The sequence below is a fragment of the Carettochelys insculpta genome, chromosome 2 (genome assembly GCF_033958435.1).
Source record: "Carettochelys insculpta isolate YL-2023 chromosome 2, ASM3395843v1, whole genome shotgun sequence".
NCBI lineage: Eukaryota > Metazoa > Chordata > Testudines > Carettochelyidae > Carettochelys > Carettochelys insculpta.
The window spans coordinates 67489229-67503344 of record NC_134138.1 but is presented as its reverse complement, the minus strand read 5'-3'; the positions used below and the strand labels follow the sequence as shown (position 1 = coordinate 67503344).

General features: G+C 43.4%; 1 protein-coding gene across 1 annotated transcript in view; it reads left to right on the top strand.

Annotated features, from left to right (window-relative positions):
• The first annotated feature begins 5673 nt into the window (after positions 1-5673).
• Positions 5674-14116, top strand: part of ADHFE1 (alcohol dehydrogenase iron containing 1) — a 45702-nt gene continuing 37259 nt past the window's right edge. Inside the window, exons 1-4 of the mRNA XM_074987124.1 lie at positions 5674-5732; positions 8831-8868; positions 11870-11913; positions 12096-12149. Of these exons, the coding sequence (XP_074843225.1) occupies positions 5677-5732; positions 8831-8868; positions 11870-11913; positions 12096-12149 (192 nt within the window). The 5' untranslated portion in view covers positions 5674-5676. The remainder of the gene's footprint in view (positions 5733-8830; positions 8869-11869; positions 11914-12095; positions 12150-14116) is intronic.

Below are 14116 nucleotides of genomic sequence, written 5' to 3'. Positions count from 1 at the left end.
CTGCTGTGAGGGACATGGCCCTGCTGTCCTTGGGGCCATGGCCATGTGAGCATGTGGGGGGCCCTGGACACATATCTATTACCCCCGCCCCTCAAGCCCAGGGGTGTACACCAGAGGGGGGTTCATACCTGTCAGTCCACTCCCACGGTCCGGAGATCCCCGGGGGGCGGAGGCCCGGCTGCTGCTCCGGGATGGCAGGAGGAGGATCTGCAGCCCGGATTCTGCGGAGGAGGAGCCCCCCGCCTCCCCCCGCCTCCTGCCGCGATGGTCCGGGGGGCGCCCCCGGGGTGCGGGGCTTACCTCCGGGGCGGACTCCAGCTGAAGGGCCTGCTGGGGCTCGTCGGCCGAAGTATCAAGGGTGGCTGGAGGGGAGGAGGCCCTGAGCTCCCTGTAAAAGGGGCAAGTGACGGGGGCGGCCCCAGATCGGCTGGCCGCATCCCGGGCCCGGGCGTAACCCTGCTGCAGCTCCTTCACCTTACTCCTGACGTGATCAGGAGTGCGGGCAGGGTGACCCCGGGCAGCCAGGCTGTCGGCCAGCCGAGCGAACGCATCCGCGCTCCGCCTCTTGCTCCCCATTACCTGGAGCACCTCCTCCTCACTCCAGAGCCCCAGCAGGTCCCGCAGCTCGGCCTCCGTCCAGGAGGGGCCCCGCTGCCGCTTGCCAGCCTGGCTGCCCGCCTGGCTGGGCTGGCTGCCCTGGCTCCCCTTGGGGGGGGTCCCCTGGGGGCGCTGGGGGGGCTGCTGGGCGGCCATTGATGGTCCTGTGGCTGCTGAGGGACATGCAGGCTGGCCGCGTGTCTGGGCTGCTGCCTGCACGTTCCCTCAGCTTCCTGCACAGGAAGGGAGGGGGAGGGGACCTTTAAGGGGCTGCTCCACGCAGCCACCATTGAGCTGAGGGGCTGCAGAGAGCGTCTCTCAACCCCTCAGCTGATGGCCGCCATGGAGGACCCCGCAATTTCGACGTTGCGGGACGCGCAACGACTACACGGTCCCTACTTTGACGTTGAACGTCGAAGTAGCGCGCTATTCTTATCCCCTCATGGGGTTAGCGACTTCGACGTCTCGCCGCCTAACGTCGAAGTTAACTTCGAAATAGCGCCCAACGCGTGTAGCCGTGACGGGTGCTATTTCGAAGTTAGTGCCGCTACTTCGAAGTAGCGTGCACATGTAGACACGGCTTTTAGGTGGGGAAGGCGGGGAGAACTGAACAGGATTACCTCAGTTTTCACCCCTAAATAGGTTTGGGTAAAGTGGGAATCCATTGTTTCAGTTTCACCCTTTCCCAGCTACTGATGGGAAACTGCATGGTTTAAGAAGGATTGCAGTATCAGGTGAAGTCTCCAAAAGGCTGCATTAGAGCCCTGAAGTACCATTAATGGTCCTCAGATTTATACGCTATATTCCTGATTTGATCAACAAAGATGGTAAATGCCTATACATGGGAAAATCAGATTCAGCAGATTATAACTTTCCAAAGATACCTTACATGAGATACATTGCATAAAGTATATTCCATTTGTCATTCATAAGAGTATTAGAAAATACATGGAATGCCCTATCACAATGGACTTTACTGACTTTTTTTAGAGGCAGAGGAAAACTATTTAAAACTTCATTTGCCTCTTATCACAGAGCAAGTTATAAGCCCACTGTCTCTTCATTTTGGAAGTAATGTTTAGCTCAAATATGTTTGTACTAGCTATTACCTATAGCCACCAGCTAAAACCTCTCCTACATCTTATCAAGGATCTATCTTGGATAGTGATCCCTTACTCTCACAGACTTTGGGATGTCGGCATATACTTGCTTACAGACAGGACCGTCCCACCCCACCCCAGCTCCACAACCTGAAACCTACCACCAACTTTACCCCCTGCAACAGAAACGCTAATCCAGGAACCAATCCCTGCAACAAATCCCATTGTGGACTGTGTCCACACATCAACCCTAACGATAGCTTCACAGGACCTCATCGCATCAGCTGTACCCTCAAAGGTTTGTTCACCTGCATATCTACTAAAGCAATATATCTTACAATGTGCCAGTAATGTCCCTCTACCGTGTGCATTGAACAAACCAGACTGTCTCTATGCATAAGAATAAATGGACACAAATCAGACATCAAGAATGGCAACATATAAAAACAGTGGGGGAGCACTGTAATTTGCTTGGGCACATGGGTGGTTTCTACATGGCATGCTAATAAATGGCCTGAAATATGCTAATGAGGCATGGATGCAAATTCCCCATGCCTGCTTAGCATAATGTCACACGATTTGGAGTCTGGAAGATGTTCTTCCGAGCTCCAAAATGCCATTTAGAAGCGTGGCCCCCGGGGGTGTCTTCCAGAAGGAAGTCCTTCCGGAGGCCCCTTCCTGAAAATTTTACAGGTGCAATCCTGTTTCATTAACTAAAACTGAAAACAAAATTAAGGCCTTGTTAAGAGATTCAGCTAATTGTTTGGAACTATTTTCTGATGTGTGGGGAGACACTGGAATTAAGTGACGCATTTTAATGTTTAAATGAGATGATAGGAGCTCTAGTTCCTATGACTTCCTTATTTCCACAAAGCTTGCTACTGGCTTTTTTGTTCTTTAATTGAAAAAAATAAGTGAGCTCATACTGGAATGGGTTTTATACTTTAAAATATTAATACTATATGAAACATTACTGCTAAGATTAGATTTTCAGATCACTGGCTTTGGGTACAAGCCAGTCAGAAGTAGCTAAGAAAAGCTGGACCAATGTAAAAGTACTAAGAGTTTAGTGAAGAAAAGAAAAACATTGGGCTGGGAGGGAGCTGAAGGATTGGAAATGCAGGTGCTGGATTACACTGAGACATGAAGATTTGAATAATAGAGTATCTACAGCATGTAATTTAAACATCACGAATAATCAGTGGTTTTACCATAAGTACCATCATTCTGGTGTCAAGGGGCTGGTGCTAAGAGTATCACTACTTTCCAACTTGCCATGTGTTGTTGAGTTCATTCAGACAGTAATTGAAGCAATGCCATTGGGGGGACAACAGGTGAGTCAGCACTTGCAGCCATGTAAAAGGTACAGCTATTGCAAATCCAGGTTTAACATCTAGTCTAGCAGTTCTCAGTCAGGGATATGTGCAGAGGTCTTCAAGGGAGTACATCAGTTCATATAGATATTCAACTAGTCCTGTGGCTGGCAACTTGTAGCCTGCAGGCTGCACTTGGTTCATCAGGTAAGACATCAGACAGGTTGTTTACCTTGCACCTGCAGATACAGCTGCGCACAGCTCCCATTAGCCCTGGTTTGCAAGTCGACCACCATTGGCTTAATTTAATCACAGACTACGAAAAAGCATTCATACAGACAATGATTTGTTCATACAGTTCTATGTACCATATACAGAAATGTAAGTACAATATTTGTACTATATTCCATTTTTATAATTACATGGTAAAACCAAGTGCAATGTTTCTGGTTTCATGAGTAAGTAGTATTTTTAAGTGAGGTGGAAGTTGGGTGTTGGCAAGATGAATCAGATTACTTAAAGGGGTACCATAGCCTGGAAAAGTTGAGAACCCCTGCTGCAGTCTCTGAATTTGACAGGCTGTTTCCAGGGTTGCATAACAGCCAGAATGCAACAGATCTTCCTTTTGACAGTAGTAAGAATTTTGGAGGGATGATATAGCAACTAATCATTAACATTGCAGAGCTTAAATGTTCAGCCCTGCAGATCCAGAGATATTGGCTTTATACCCTCAAATGTAGATTCTGATATCCATGGCTCATTTTTGCAGATGTATCCACGCAGGGCTGTAAGGATATGGCTTACTGAGAGGCAATATACTGGGAAGACAAAGTGGGACCCTCCAGGGTGGTGGCTAGTTGTGAAAACAAGTGTTGAAATGATTGAACACTCCAATAAATGAGAGGAGTACTGTACTCAGATCTTTTGGTTTTCTTTCCCAGGGTAGACTTTTTCACTGAAAGCCTTAATACTTGTGACTAAAAGATCTGCCTTATTTTCAAGGTATTACTGATGATGATGAGATTGCCTCACAACATCACACCTTTATGAGCAAATGCTATTATAAAAAGTAAATCTCCATGAATTTTCATGCTGTCTTTTTTCTGCTACGTCTTTAACAGATGACAGTTTTTAAATAAATAAATAAGTTATATTTCTGTAACCAACAATGCAAACATGCATTTTGGGATGCTTTGCTCCTGTAATGGAATTGAGGGATTATCCAAACTATAGTCAGATCTAATGTAACATCTCCGTTTGCCCTCTCCCTGTGCCACTTTTTTAAGTGTCAGTTTGACACCCCACCCTTTGCTTTTGATAATGCTGTGTACTAGTTGGATTGTGAAATATACAGCACATCTTTTTAAAATAATAATTGTAGCGCCTATAACCTGGAGAAATTTGATATGTGCTTCTGATTTTAATATTTATTTCATTTTTGTGAGCCTTTATTTGTAAAGCACATCTCACATTGTGCAGAGATAACACTTCACTTTAGACCTACTAACCCCCATTTAAATACCAACCGTGGTTTAAAAACTATTACTTCACATTTTGAACTAATTGTCACTCACCATCAGGTTAGTCTCCCAAATTGAGGGACTGATATTTCTCCTTTCTTTGGCTTTTACGTTGTAACTCTGACTGATCTTTTATGGAAGGAGGAGGTACCAATTTTTTTAAAACCTGCCCTCTCTCTCAAGCAGTCTAAGGCCTCAAGCCTGCATATACATGTGTATGTATTAAATTTAAGTCAACAGAATTAATGTTTTCAGAGGGGAAAACATGTTAGTATGTATCTTCGCAAAACAAAGCAAGAACTCCTGTAGCTCCTTAAAGTCCAACAATTTTATTTACGAGCATTTGTGGGAAAGACCCACTTTGTCCAATTCTGGACAAGTGGGTCTTTCCTAAGAAAGCTCATTACCTAACAAATGGAGATAAGTTATGAAGGTACTACAGGATGGGGTCCCTTTTTGGTAACTGGTTTTGTATAAACGAGGAATAAATACAATTTGGGAACAGGAAAAAACTTGGTAACATGAAGTGAGACAGGTGTGTGCAGGAAAATGGTTTTGGTTGTGGGGATTACTCAACTATAGATTACTATAAATGAACACATTTTGGGCAGCTTCAGGGACCCCCCCCACACACACACACACATTCTTTTGTAACAATGAGGCAAACACTGATCTGCCTACCACTGAAAGTGATACAGGGACAGTCCTATAACGCTGTGAACTGGTTTAAATTACACAGATACCCTCTTTTGCTGGTGGGTGAACTAGCCAGTGACCTCTGGCGGGAGAGCTGCAGACCAAAGGTTTCCAAAGGAGTCCGCATTTAGAATAGCTCAGGGCTCGCAAAGACGAAAGACTTGCAAAGCCTGGCGTACACAAATCCCTGGGACAGACGGTGATTAAGTTCTCTGCCTTCGCTAAAATGGACCACGTAGCCACAGGCGGGCTCCAAAGCGATCCACCTAGGCCGGGAGCTGTGACCCTGCAGCGCACTTTGAAGCGTGGCAGCGAGCTCCAGCCCGGGAAGGGGGAGAGTTTTGCAAATAACTGGCAGTCCCGGCCATCCGCCTCCTGCGAGGCTGTGTGCTGCGACTCGCTTTCCCAGGAGGCGCTGCGGTTGCTCTAAAGCCCCCCGCAGCCGCCGCGATGGCCGGAGGCCGCGAGAGGGTCGCTCGCTTGCTGAGCCAGCTCCAGCGCGCAGCGTGAGTGTTCGCCTCTGTGCACCAGCCCCCCGGAGCTGTCGGCCTTGGGGGAGGGAGGAGCCGCGCGTCTGGCTGTGCAGTCAACGCTGCGAGCTCTTCAGCAGCAGCCGGGGAGCCTTGTTGCCGCGGATTTCATAGGTGTAGTGCAGTGCAAGGGGAAAGCCTCTGTTCCCAGTTGTCCTGTTGCGCTTGTGGACGGGATTCGTTTTCCTGTTTAATTCCAACCAGCACCACAGCCCACAGCCACCTCGTAACCTTGTGTGCCAGCCTGGCAGCTGACGTTAGCCTGTGTGTGCACTGTGTGGCTACGTTTACACTAGCGAGTCTTTTTTTTAAAAGCAGGGGCTCTTTCGAAAAATCTCGCGGAGTGTCTACACGTATGATGCGTTCTTTCGATATTGCATTGCAAGAACACGGCACTTTGTTTGGTGGCCCTTTTCCGCTGCTGAATGAGAGAGAAAGAGCACCTTTTTCAGATCCTTTCAGATTTCTTTCTTTCTTTCTTTCTTTCGGATTCTTTCTTTTGGAAAAAAAGATTCTTTCACAACAAAAATCGTGTGTAGATGCCCCGGTGGCCCTTTTTTCAAAACAGCGGTCCTCCATGGCACTGGATTTTTTGATCCACAGCATTTCCTGGCCCGTTCTTTCGAAAGGGCAGCCAGAGCGTGGCTGTTCTCTATCAAAAGAGGGGATCTATTTTTCAATCCACTTTTTCGTGTATGGTCATGCTCTTTCGAAAGAAGTTTTTTCGGAAGAGATCTTCCAAAAGAACTTCTTTGGAAGGGCTGCTGTAATGTAGCCATAACCCATGTGTCTAGTAGCAAAGTGTAAGGGGACCATCATTTTTATCACATGAGCATTCATATATACAAACCACCAATAGAAAAGAACCAGGTATATCAGATCTAATCATACTTCTGTCCATTTTGACCTGCACTCAGTAGTCTGTTAAAGCTAAGTGTGGATTTGGAACTAAGTACAGAAGAATGGACATAATGGGGCAGACTAAAGGTCTGCCTAGCTCGGTATCCTGTCTTCTGACACTGGCCAGTGCCAGAGGCCTCAGAGGGAATAAAAGGAACAGGCAATCATTAAGGGATCCATCTCTTGTCACCTTTCCCCAGTTTCTGGTAAACAGAGTCTGAGGACACCATCCTGCCCAACCTGGCTAATTAATAGCCAGCTTGTTCAGTTTAGATTTAATATTCAACCTCTGTGTATCACTGGTTGTTTTTTCTCAGGACTGTGAATTTGATCTGGAGAAGGGCAAGGAACTCAATATTGGACATTCTGTGCATTTTTTTTTCTTTTCTAAATACAGTAGCAGCTGAGAAAATAAGTGATAGCTGAACCCATATATTTGCCAGCTGTCTGCGTCATAAAAAGTACTGTCTCTAATTGATGCTGGCATTTGGCCCTTGTTGGAATGATCATTTTAATGCTGAGGGGACAGCAGTGTATTGTGTAATTAATTAATTAATTTTAGAGCATTTGGAACTTTGAAAAGGTATCACTTTTATCCTTTTATATCTTCAGATAGGGGATACTCAATTTGTCCCCAGAATTAACAGCAATAACTTCCTCACCTTGGGTATGTCTACACTAGGAACTAACTTTGAAATTAACTTGGACGTTAGACACTACATCAAAGTAGCCAGCAGAGAGTCTACACACATTTTCCCCTACTTTGAAGTTAACTTTGAAGTAGGGAGCCCAACTTCGAAGTCCTTACTCCATTCCCGGGAGTGGAGTAGTGCTCTACTTTGAAGTAGGGTGTGTGTAGATGCTCAACTTCGAAGTTGCTTACAATTTTGACGTTATTTCTGCAGTGTAGACACAGCCCTTCTTTTGCAGCACTTGGACCTAACTGTGCCTTGTGGCTGATGCACAGCAGCTTAGCAGGAGGCAGAAGTGCCGGGCTTGCTGCACACCCATATCCTTAGGACTTCACCTGCACAGTGCAATACGCTTTTTGTTCAACAAATCTTTCATGCCAATACCATCACTTCTCCCTCAACCTCCAGTAGAGCCAGATTCTACTACTAGGATCCTTCCAGCTCTAGTAATCTTCCTACTTAGCCTCTTAGGCAGTCTCCATTACTTTGCATGCTGAATACCTAGACTACGTTAATTCATCTTCAGAGCACCCCTGCAAAGTAGGGAAGTGTTATTTCTTCATTAGAGATGTTCTCTGGTGTTTCCATAGGAATCTAGCCTCTTACTGCATTTTAAACAATAGATGGTTTGAGGACCTAATTTAACCTTCACTTAAATTTAACATAAAACTTCTTTTAGATTAGAGGTGCTCAAGCTTCACTGCACCATGACCCACTTCTGGCAATAAACGTTACTACACGATGTCAGGAGGGGTGATTAAAGCCTGTTCCCCACCAGTTGGGGAGGCGGGTGCAGGGCAGAGCTGAAGCCCAAGTAAGGAGCTGCGACAAGATGTCCTGTGGCACCTTATAGACTAGCAGATATTTTGGAGCATAAGCTTTACTGGGCAAAGACTCACTGCATCAGATGCAAGTAAGGAGCTAGTAACCTGAGTCCGGCTGCCGAGGGCAGAAACCCTCAGACTTTGGTTTCAGCCGTAGGCCCCAGCAAGTCTAAACTAGCTGTGGAAACCCCATAACAATGGGTTGTGACCAGTGTTCCCTGTAAGATGAGTGCTTGGGCAACCACCCAGGAGAGATTCAGTTGCTGCCCAGCTGATTAGCACAGTGCCCACAGCCAGCAGTGTGTGTTTCTTCTGGTGGTGCAGATCTGCATATGCCTTGGTGCAGATAACAAAATTTATTCAACACATGGAGGGAAAAATTAGAGGGAGTACCCGCCGTGACCCATGTCAGGTTCCTGACCCATAGTTTAAAGACCTTTGCATTAGAACCTCACAATTCAGCATTTCAATAATAAAGAAACTATTACCTATGTGGAACAGTAGATGGCAGTCCCTACGTGTGACAAGTCTTGTGAGCTATGGTGGCAAGATAAATTGCTGCTCTTATAAGACATGATGCTTGTTTTTAGATGTAGACTTGTTACTCTTTGTTTTTCTATTGCGTTTTTAAACAAACATTTCTTTTTCTTTTAATTAGATGCCAGTGTCCAGCTCATTCCCACACTTACTCTCATGGTAAGATTATTCTTAATGTATGTGTCCCAAATGGCACTGCTTTTTCACTTTTTGAAACTAAGGTTTGCATTGAATAGAAGTTACAACAAAGGAAGAACAAAGTGATAATAAATGTTGTAGGCTTAGAAAATATATACAATTGATACCAAAGAGAAGGAAAATCATTTTAATTTGGGCTGCCAAATAATTTTATAAAATAACAATTATGGGATTAAAATAGTTGCAATTAATTAAACAATAGTGAATACCATTTTAAATGTATTATATTTTCAATGTTTTCTACATTTTCAAATATATTTGATTTCCGTTGTCACACAGAATACAAAATGTACCGTGCTTACGTTATGCTATGTTTCATTACAAATATTTACACAGTAAAAAAGATAAACCAAGGAAACAGTATTTTTCAGTTCACCTCATACAAATATGACATCAAAAACGTTAGTACAAAAGTACAATTTATAAAAGTCGAATTTTTTTTTAAAATAACTCTTTTCAAAAACAAAACAATATAAAACTTTAGAGCCTGTAAGTCAAAGCATTAAGGGGCCTAAGATTTAACATATCTGGAATTTAAGTAGCTTGCAATGTTGGGTACAGCAGTACAAATTCTCACTTTTGGGTGCCACTGTAAATAAAATGGGAAGCCTTATCTCCTGTGAATGTAAATAAAGTTGTTTTGCCGTAGTGACTGGCTTAAAAAGAAGTAGGACTGAGTGGACTTGTCTGAGGTGAATTGCAAAACACTCGTATTCTGTGTAACTGAAATCAGTATATTTGGAAATGTTGGGAAACATACAAAATCTTTTTAATAAATTTAAATTGATATTCTATTATTTTAAACAGTGCAATTTCAACTGCAATTAATTAAGATTTTTTAAATCTAGTTAATTTGGTTTATGTTAACTGCATACATTAACTGTGGTTGACAGCCGTAATTTTAATATAAAATTGGATATTTTTCCCTGCCCCGTCATACGCAAAGAAACATAATAAACATTATTATTACAGATTGAATTTAAAAGTGAAAAACATATATTGTGTAATCTACTTCAACCATTTTCAATCTATGAAGTGACCTTTCCTGACCTTTGAATATATCTTGTTTCTTTTTAAAATGCCGGAAATATGCCAAGAGTCTCAGATAAACTTGTTTTTGACGTGACCATCTGTCCCATATTGGGCAGGACGATCCCATATTTGGGGCACCAAAAAGGTGTCCTGACTTATTTTTTAGAAAGGACTAATTGTCCCGTATTTTGGGGATCCTCCTCAACTCCCAACACCTTTCCTGCCAGCAGCTGAGCAGGCACAGCTGCTGGCGGAAGTCACTTCCCTGAGCCTCAGAGAAGTGGGGGCAAATGGGCAGCCGCTGCCTCCCCAGGGCTTGGGGAATGCAGGCAGCTGCAGCTTCCCCAGGACGCCAGGGAATCGCCAGCAGCTGCTGCTTCCGTGGGGCTCCAGGGAGCACTGGCAGCTGCAGCTTCCCTGGGGCTCTGAGGGAAGGCCAGCAGCTGCCACTTTCCCAGAGGTCCTGGGGAGCACCAGCAGCTGCCGCCTCCTTCCCAGCTCCCCGGGACTTGAGGGAGCTGGGAGCAGCTGCCCCTCCCCCCATATCTCCCTGTGCTGTATTTGGGAAAAAGTTCCTAACTGTCAGGGTGGTCAAGTACTGGAATAAGTTGCTGAGGGAGGTTGTGGAATCTCCCTCGCTGGAGATATTTAAGAACAGATTAGATAGATGTCTATCAGGGATGGTGTAGATAGTGGTCGGTCCTGCCGTCAGGGCAGGGGACTGGACCTGATGGCCTCTCGAGGCCCCTTCCGGTCCTAGTGTTCTATGATTCTATGATATGTTTGCCCTACTTGTCTTACAAATAGAAATTAAAACTATACCCTTCGTTTTCATAAGTGATTGTTAATTTTGAATGTCTCAGTGTAGTGTTTGGGCAACTCAAGGGTCAGGGTAACTCAAAACTGTGTGCTCAGAAACTGAGCTATTGAAAATCATTAGTCACTTACGAGCATTTGAACTTACAAGTTGTTAGCTTTTCATCTCCAGTGTTAGGCCATGTTGATCCTTCAATCAGATTCAGACGAGCAGATCCTTGTGCCATGGAATTGCACATGGGTCATACACTAACTGAAAATGTTGGAATCTGATTATGTTCAATGCATATACAATTCGCTTCAGTTGCAAATCTCATCACTACACACAGATGGAGAGGTATTGCAATCACTGTTTTGCAGCTGGGGAAACCAAGACACCAAGAGGGTAAATGTATTTGTCCAACATCACACAAGACAGTGGCGGAGCGGGGAATAGATCTGAAGTCATGTGACTACCTGCTTGGTGCCCTATTAAAATAATTCACTACAGGCCTTGGTGAAGGTGAAGTCTACATAATGCACGAATCCTGCTTTTATACAGGAAAAATTGATAACAAAAAGTAGCAAGGCTACTAACAGTTCTATAGATCTCTGAAAAGTCGGGGGATGACTTAATAGCAAGTTCTATCTGAAATAATGTCTGTTTCATGGCAGTGGTTCACAGAATCAATATGATTTTTATGCTACAAAAAAGACCTTTTTGAAAATTAATTTCTACCAAAAAATAACGTAGCAAAACTTCTATTTTACCATAAAAAGGAAATGGGTTTAGGAGGTATATGTTTGCCTTCAGACTGATGAATTAAGTCCTAAAATTACAGCAGACTCCAAAACTATGAAAGATTAAATGTGACCAGCATGGTGAGGGGCAGTAAGGCATGAACTGAGTGTTGCAGGCCTGAATTTGAATATAGCACACCAAAAGGGATCCTAATGTTTATGTCTTTCTTGTGGGTCAGCACTCCAGTGCAACCCAAAGCACTTGTAGGTTCACTATTATTTTTTTTATCACAATTTAAAGCCAGGGTATCGCTTAGATGAATTAGTTGAAATTGTAAGATATTTTTTACATTTCAAATTTCCTGCTGACTCTATTATTTAACTTCCATTCCAGCTCCTGAACCGGCTGCTTTGAGGAGAACAGACTACGCTTTTGAGGTAGTTTTAATAAATAAGTATATTTCCACTTAGAGAGAAGATTTAGTATGTTGTATAACTTTAAGTGTGGCATGTTAATAAGACATTTCAGTTATTTAAAAGGTACATTCACAAATGAAGCAATTGGATTGAGTTCCATGGAGTTATTTTTCTAATACAACTATTTTGAATTTCTTTTTTAGATGGCTGTGTCAAATATCAGATATGGAGAAGGAGTAAGTAAAGAAGTAGGCATGGTAAGTTTTTATCTTGTACATCTTTCACCTATGAATGTTGCTTTCTAAAGAACTTTAATACTTACCAACTAGTGAATTAATTTTAGCTATATTACCGAAATGTTCAAATTATACATCAATTTTAAAAGATTTAGTGCTTAATATACTATTTCATAACACTTATAGTTATGAGAAGCACATACACAAATATATAGTTATAAATAAGTGTATGATGGTTCCATTAATTGTTATTTGTCTTGCAGTAGCACCTTAATAGCATGGACATTTTCATTTTAAACTCAAATACTCTGTTGTTCTTAATGTTTACAAATTAAAAACTTTTTGGAGCTGAAAATGCTTCAGCCTACAAGTGAAACTTATAGAAATATTTTAAAAACAATGAATAGGATATTTTAAAATATTTCTGAACTTTCCTGGCCTATATTTTTAATATGAAAAGTGTATTATGCTAATTTCTCCGATTAGATGTCTATGAAACTATTAAATATAGTTATTTGTATACCTGTGTGAAAAAACAATGTAAAGGAAAAGACCACAAGACAATACTAAACGTTGCTTACTAAGTGTATATACCGCTTCTATTGTGTGGAGTTCCTGTTCAGGATAAGCCTGCTGAACATACTTTCCCGACAACAATTATCTTGACATTTTCAGTTTGTCACCTTCACAAGATTTTACATAATCTTAAAGTTAATGGTGTGTCAAACTCAAATAATAAATGATGTGTAAATACACTGTGGATGGGATAAATTATAGGACTTAGTATCAGTTGCACTTTCAAGAGCAGGAGGTAGAAGTTGGAAACAGTATACCAGCAGTACTGCCAGCGACAGAAAAACAGATTCCCCTGTTAGCACATTAGCTGGCTGTGGTGAGGTGGAGTGGCCCCTCACTGAACCCTTCCCCGAGCCTCGTGGACAGAGCCCCACACCTACCCATCACCTGTCCAGAAGCCAGTGGGTGGGACAGGAAGTATAAAAGCTGAAACTCACCTCAGATCCTAGAGAAATCACAGAGGGGACCCTCAAGGAATCCGTTATATAGCACTTGGAGGAGAGGGAAGTATCAGGAATAGTCAATATGAATTCACCAAGGGCAAGTCATGCCTGACCAATCTGACTGCCTTCTATGATGAAGTGACTGGCTCAGTGGACATGGGGAAGGCAGTGGACATAATATACCTTGACTTTAGCAAAGCTTTTGATATGGTGTCCCATATTATCCTTGCCAGCAAGTTAAAGAAGTATGGATTGGATAAATGGACTGTAAGGGGGATTGAAGGCTGGCTAGGTCATCAGACTAAATGGGTAGTGTCTGGTTGGCTGATATCAATCAGATTCCCCCAAGGGTCTGTTCTGGGATTGGTTTAGTTCAACATCTTTATTAATGACCTGATTGAGGGGTGGTGGTACCCTTAGCAAATTTGCAGGTGACACTACACTAGGGGGAGAGTTTGACATGTCAGAGGGGAGGGATAGGGTCCAGGGAACCCTAGACAAATTGGAGGGTTGGGCCAAAAATATGTGATGAGATTCAACAAGGACAAGTGCAGAGTCCTACACTTAGAATGGAGGAATCTCAAGCACTGCTGCAGGGTGGGAACTAAATGACTAAGCAGCAGTTCTGCAGAACAGGACCTGGGGATTACTGTGAATGAGAAGCTGGATATTAGTCAGCGGTGTGTCCTTGTAGCCAAGAAGGTTATCAACATACTAGGGTGCATTGCCAGCCAATCTAGAAAAGTGATTGTTCCCCTTTATTCAGCACTGGTGAGGCCACATGTGGAGTATTGTGTCCAATTCTGGGTCCCCCATTATGGAAAGGATGTGGATGCACTGGGGGGAGTCCAGCCAACGGTGACAAAACTTACTAGGGAGCTGGAGCACACGACTTATTTGGTCTACATGAGAGAAGAGTGAGGTGCGATCTGATAGCTACCTTCAACTATGTGAAATGGGTTTAAAAAG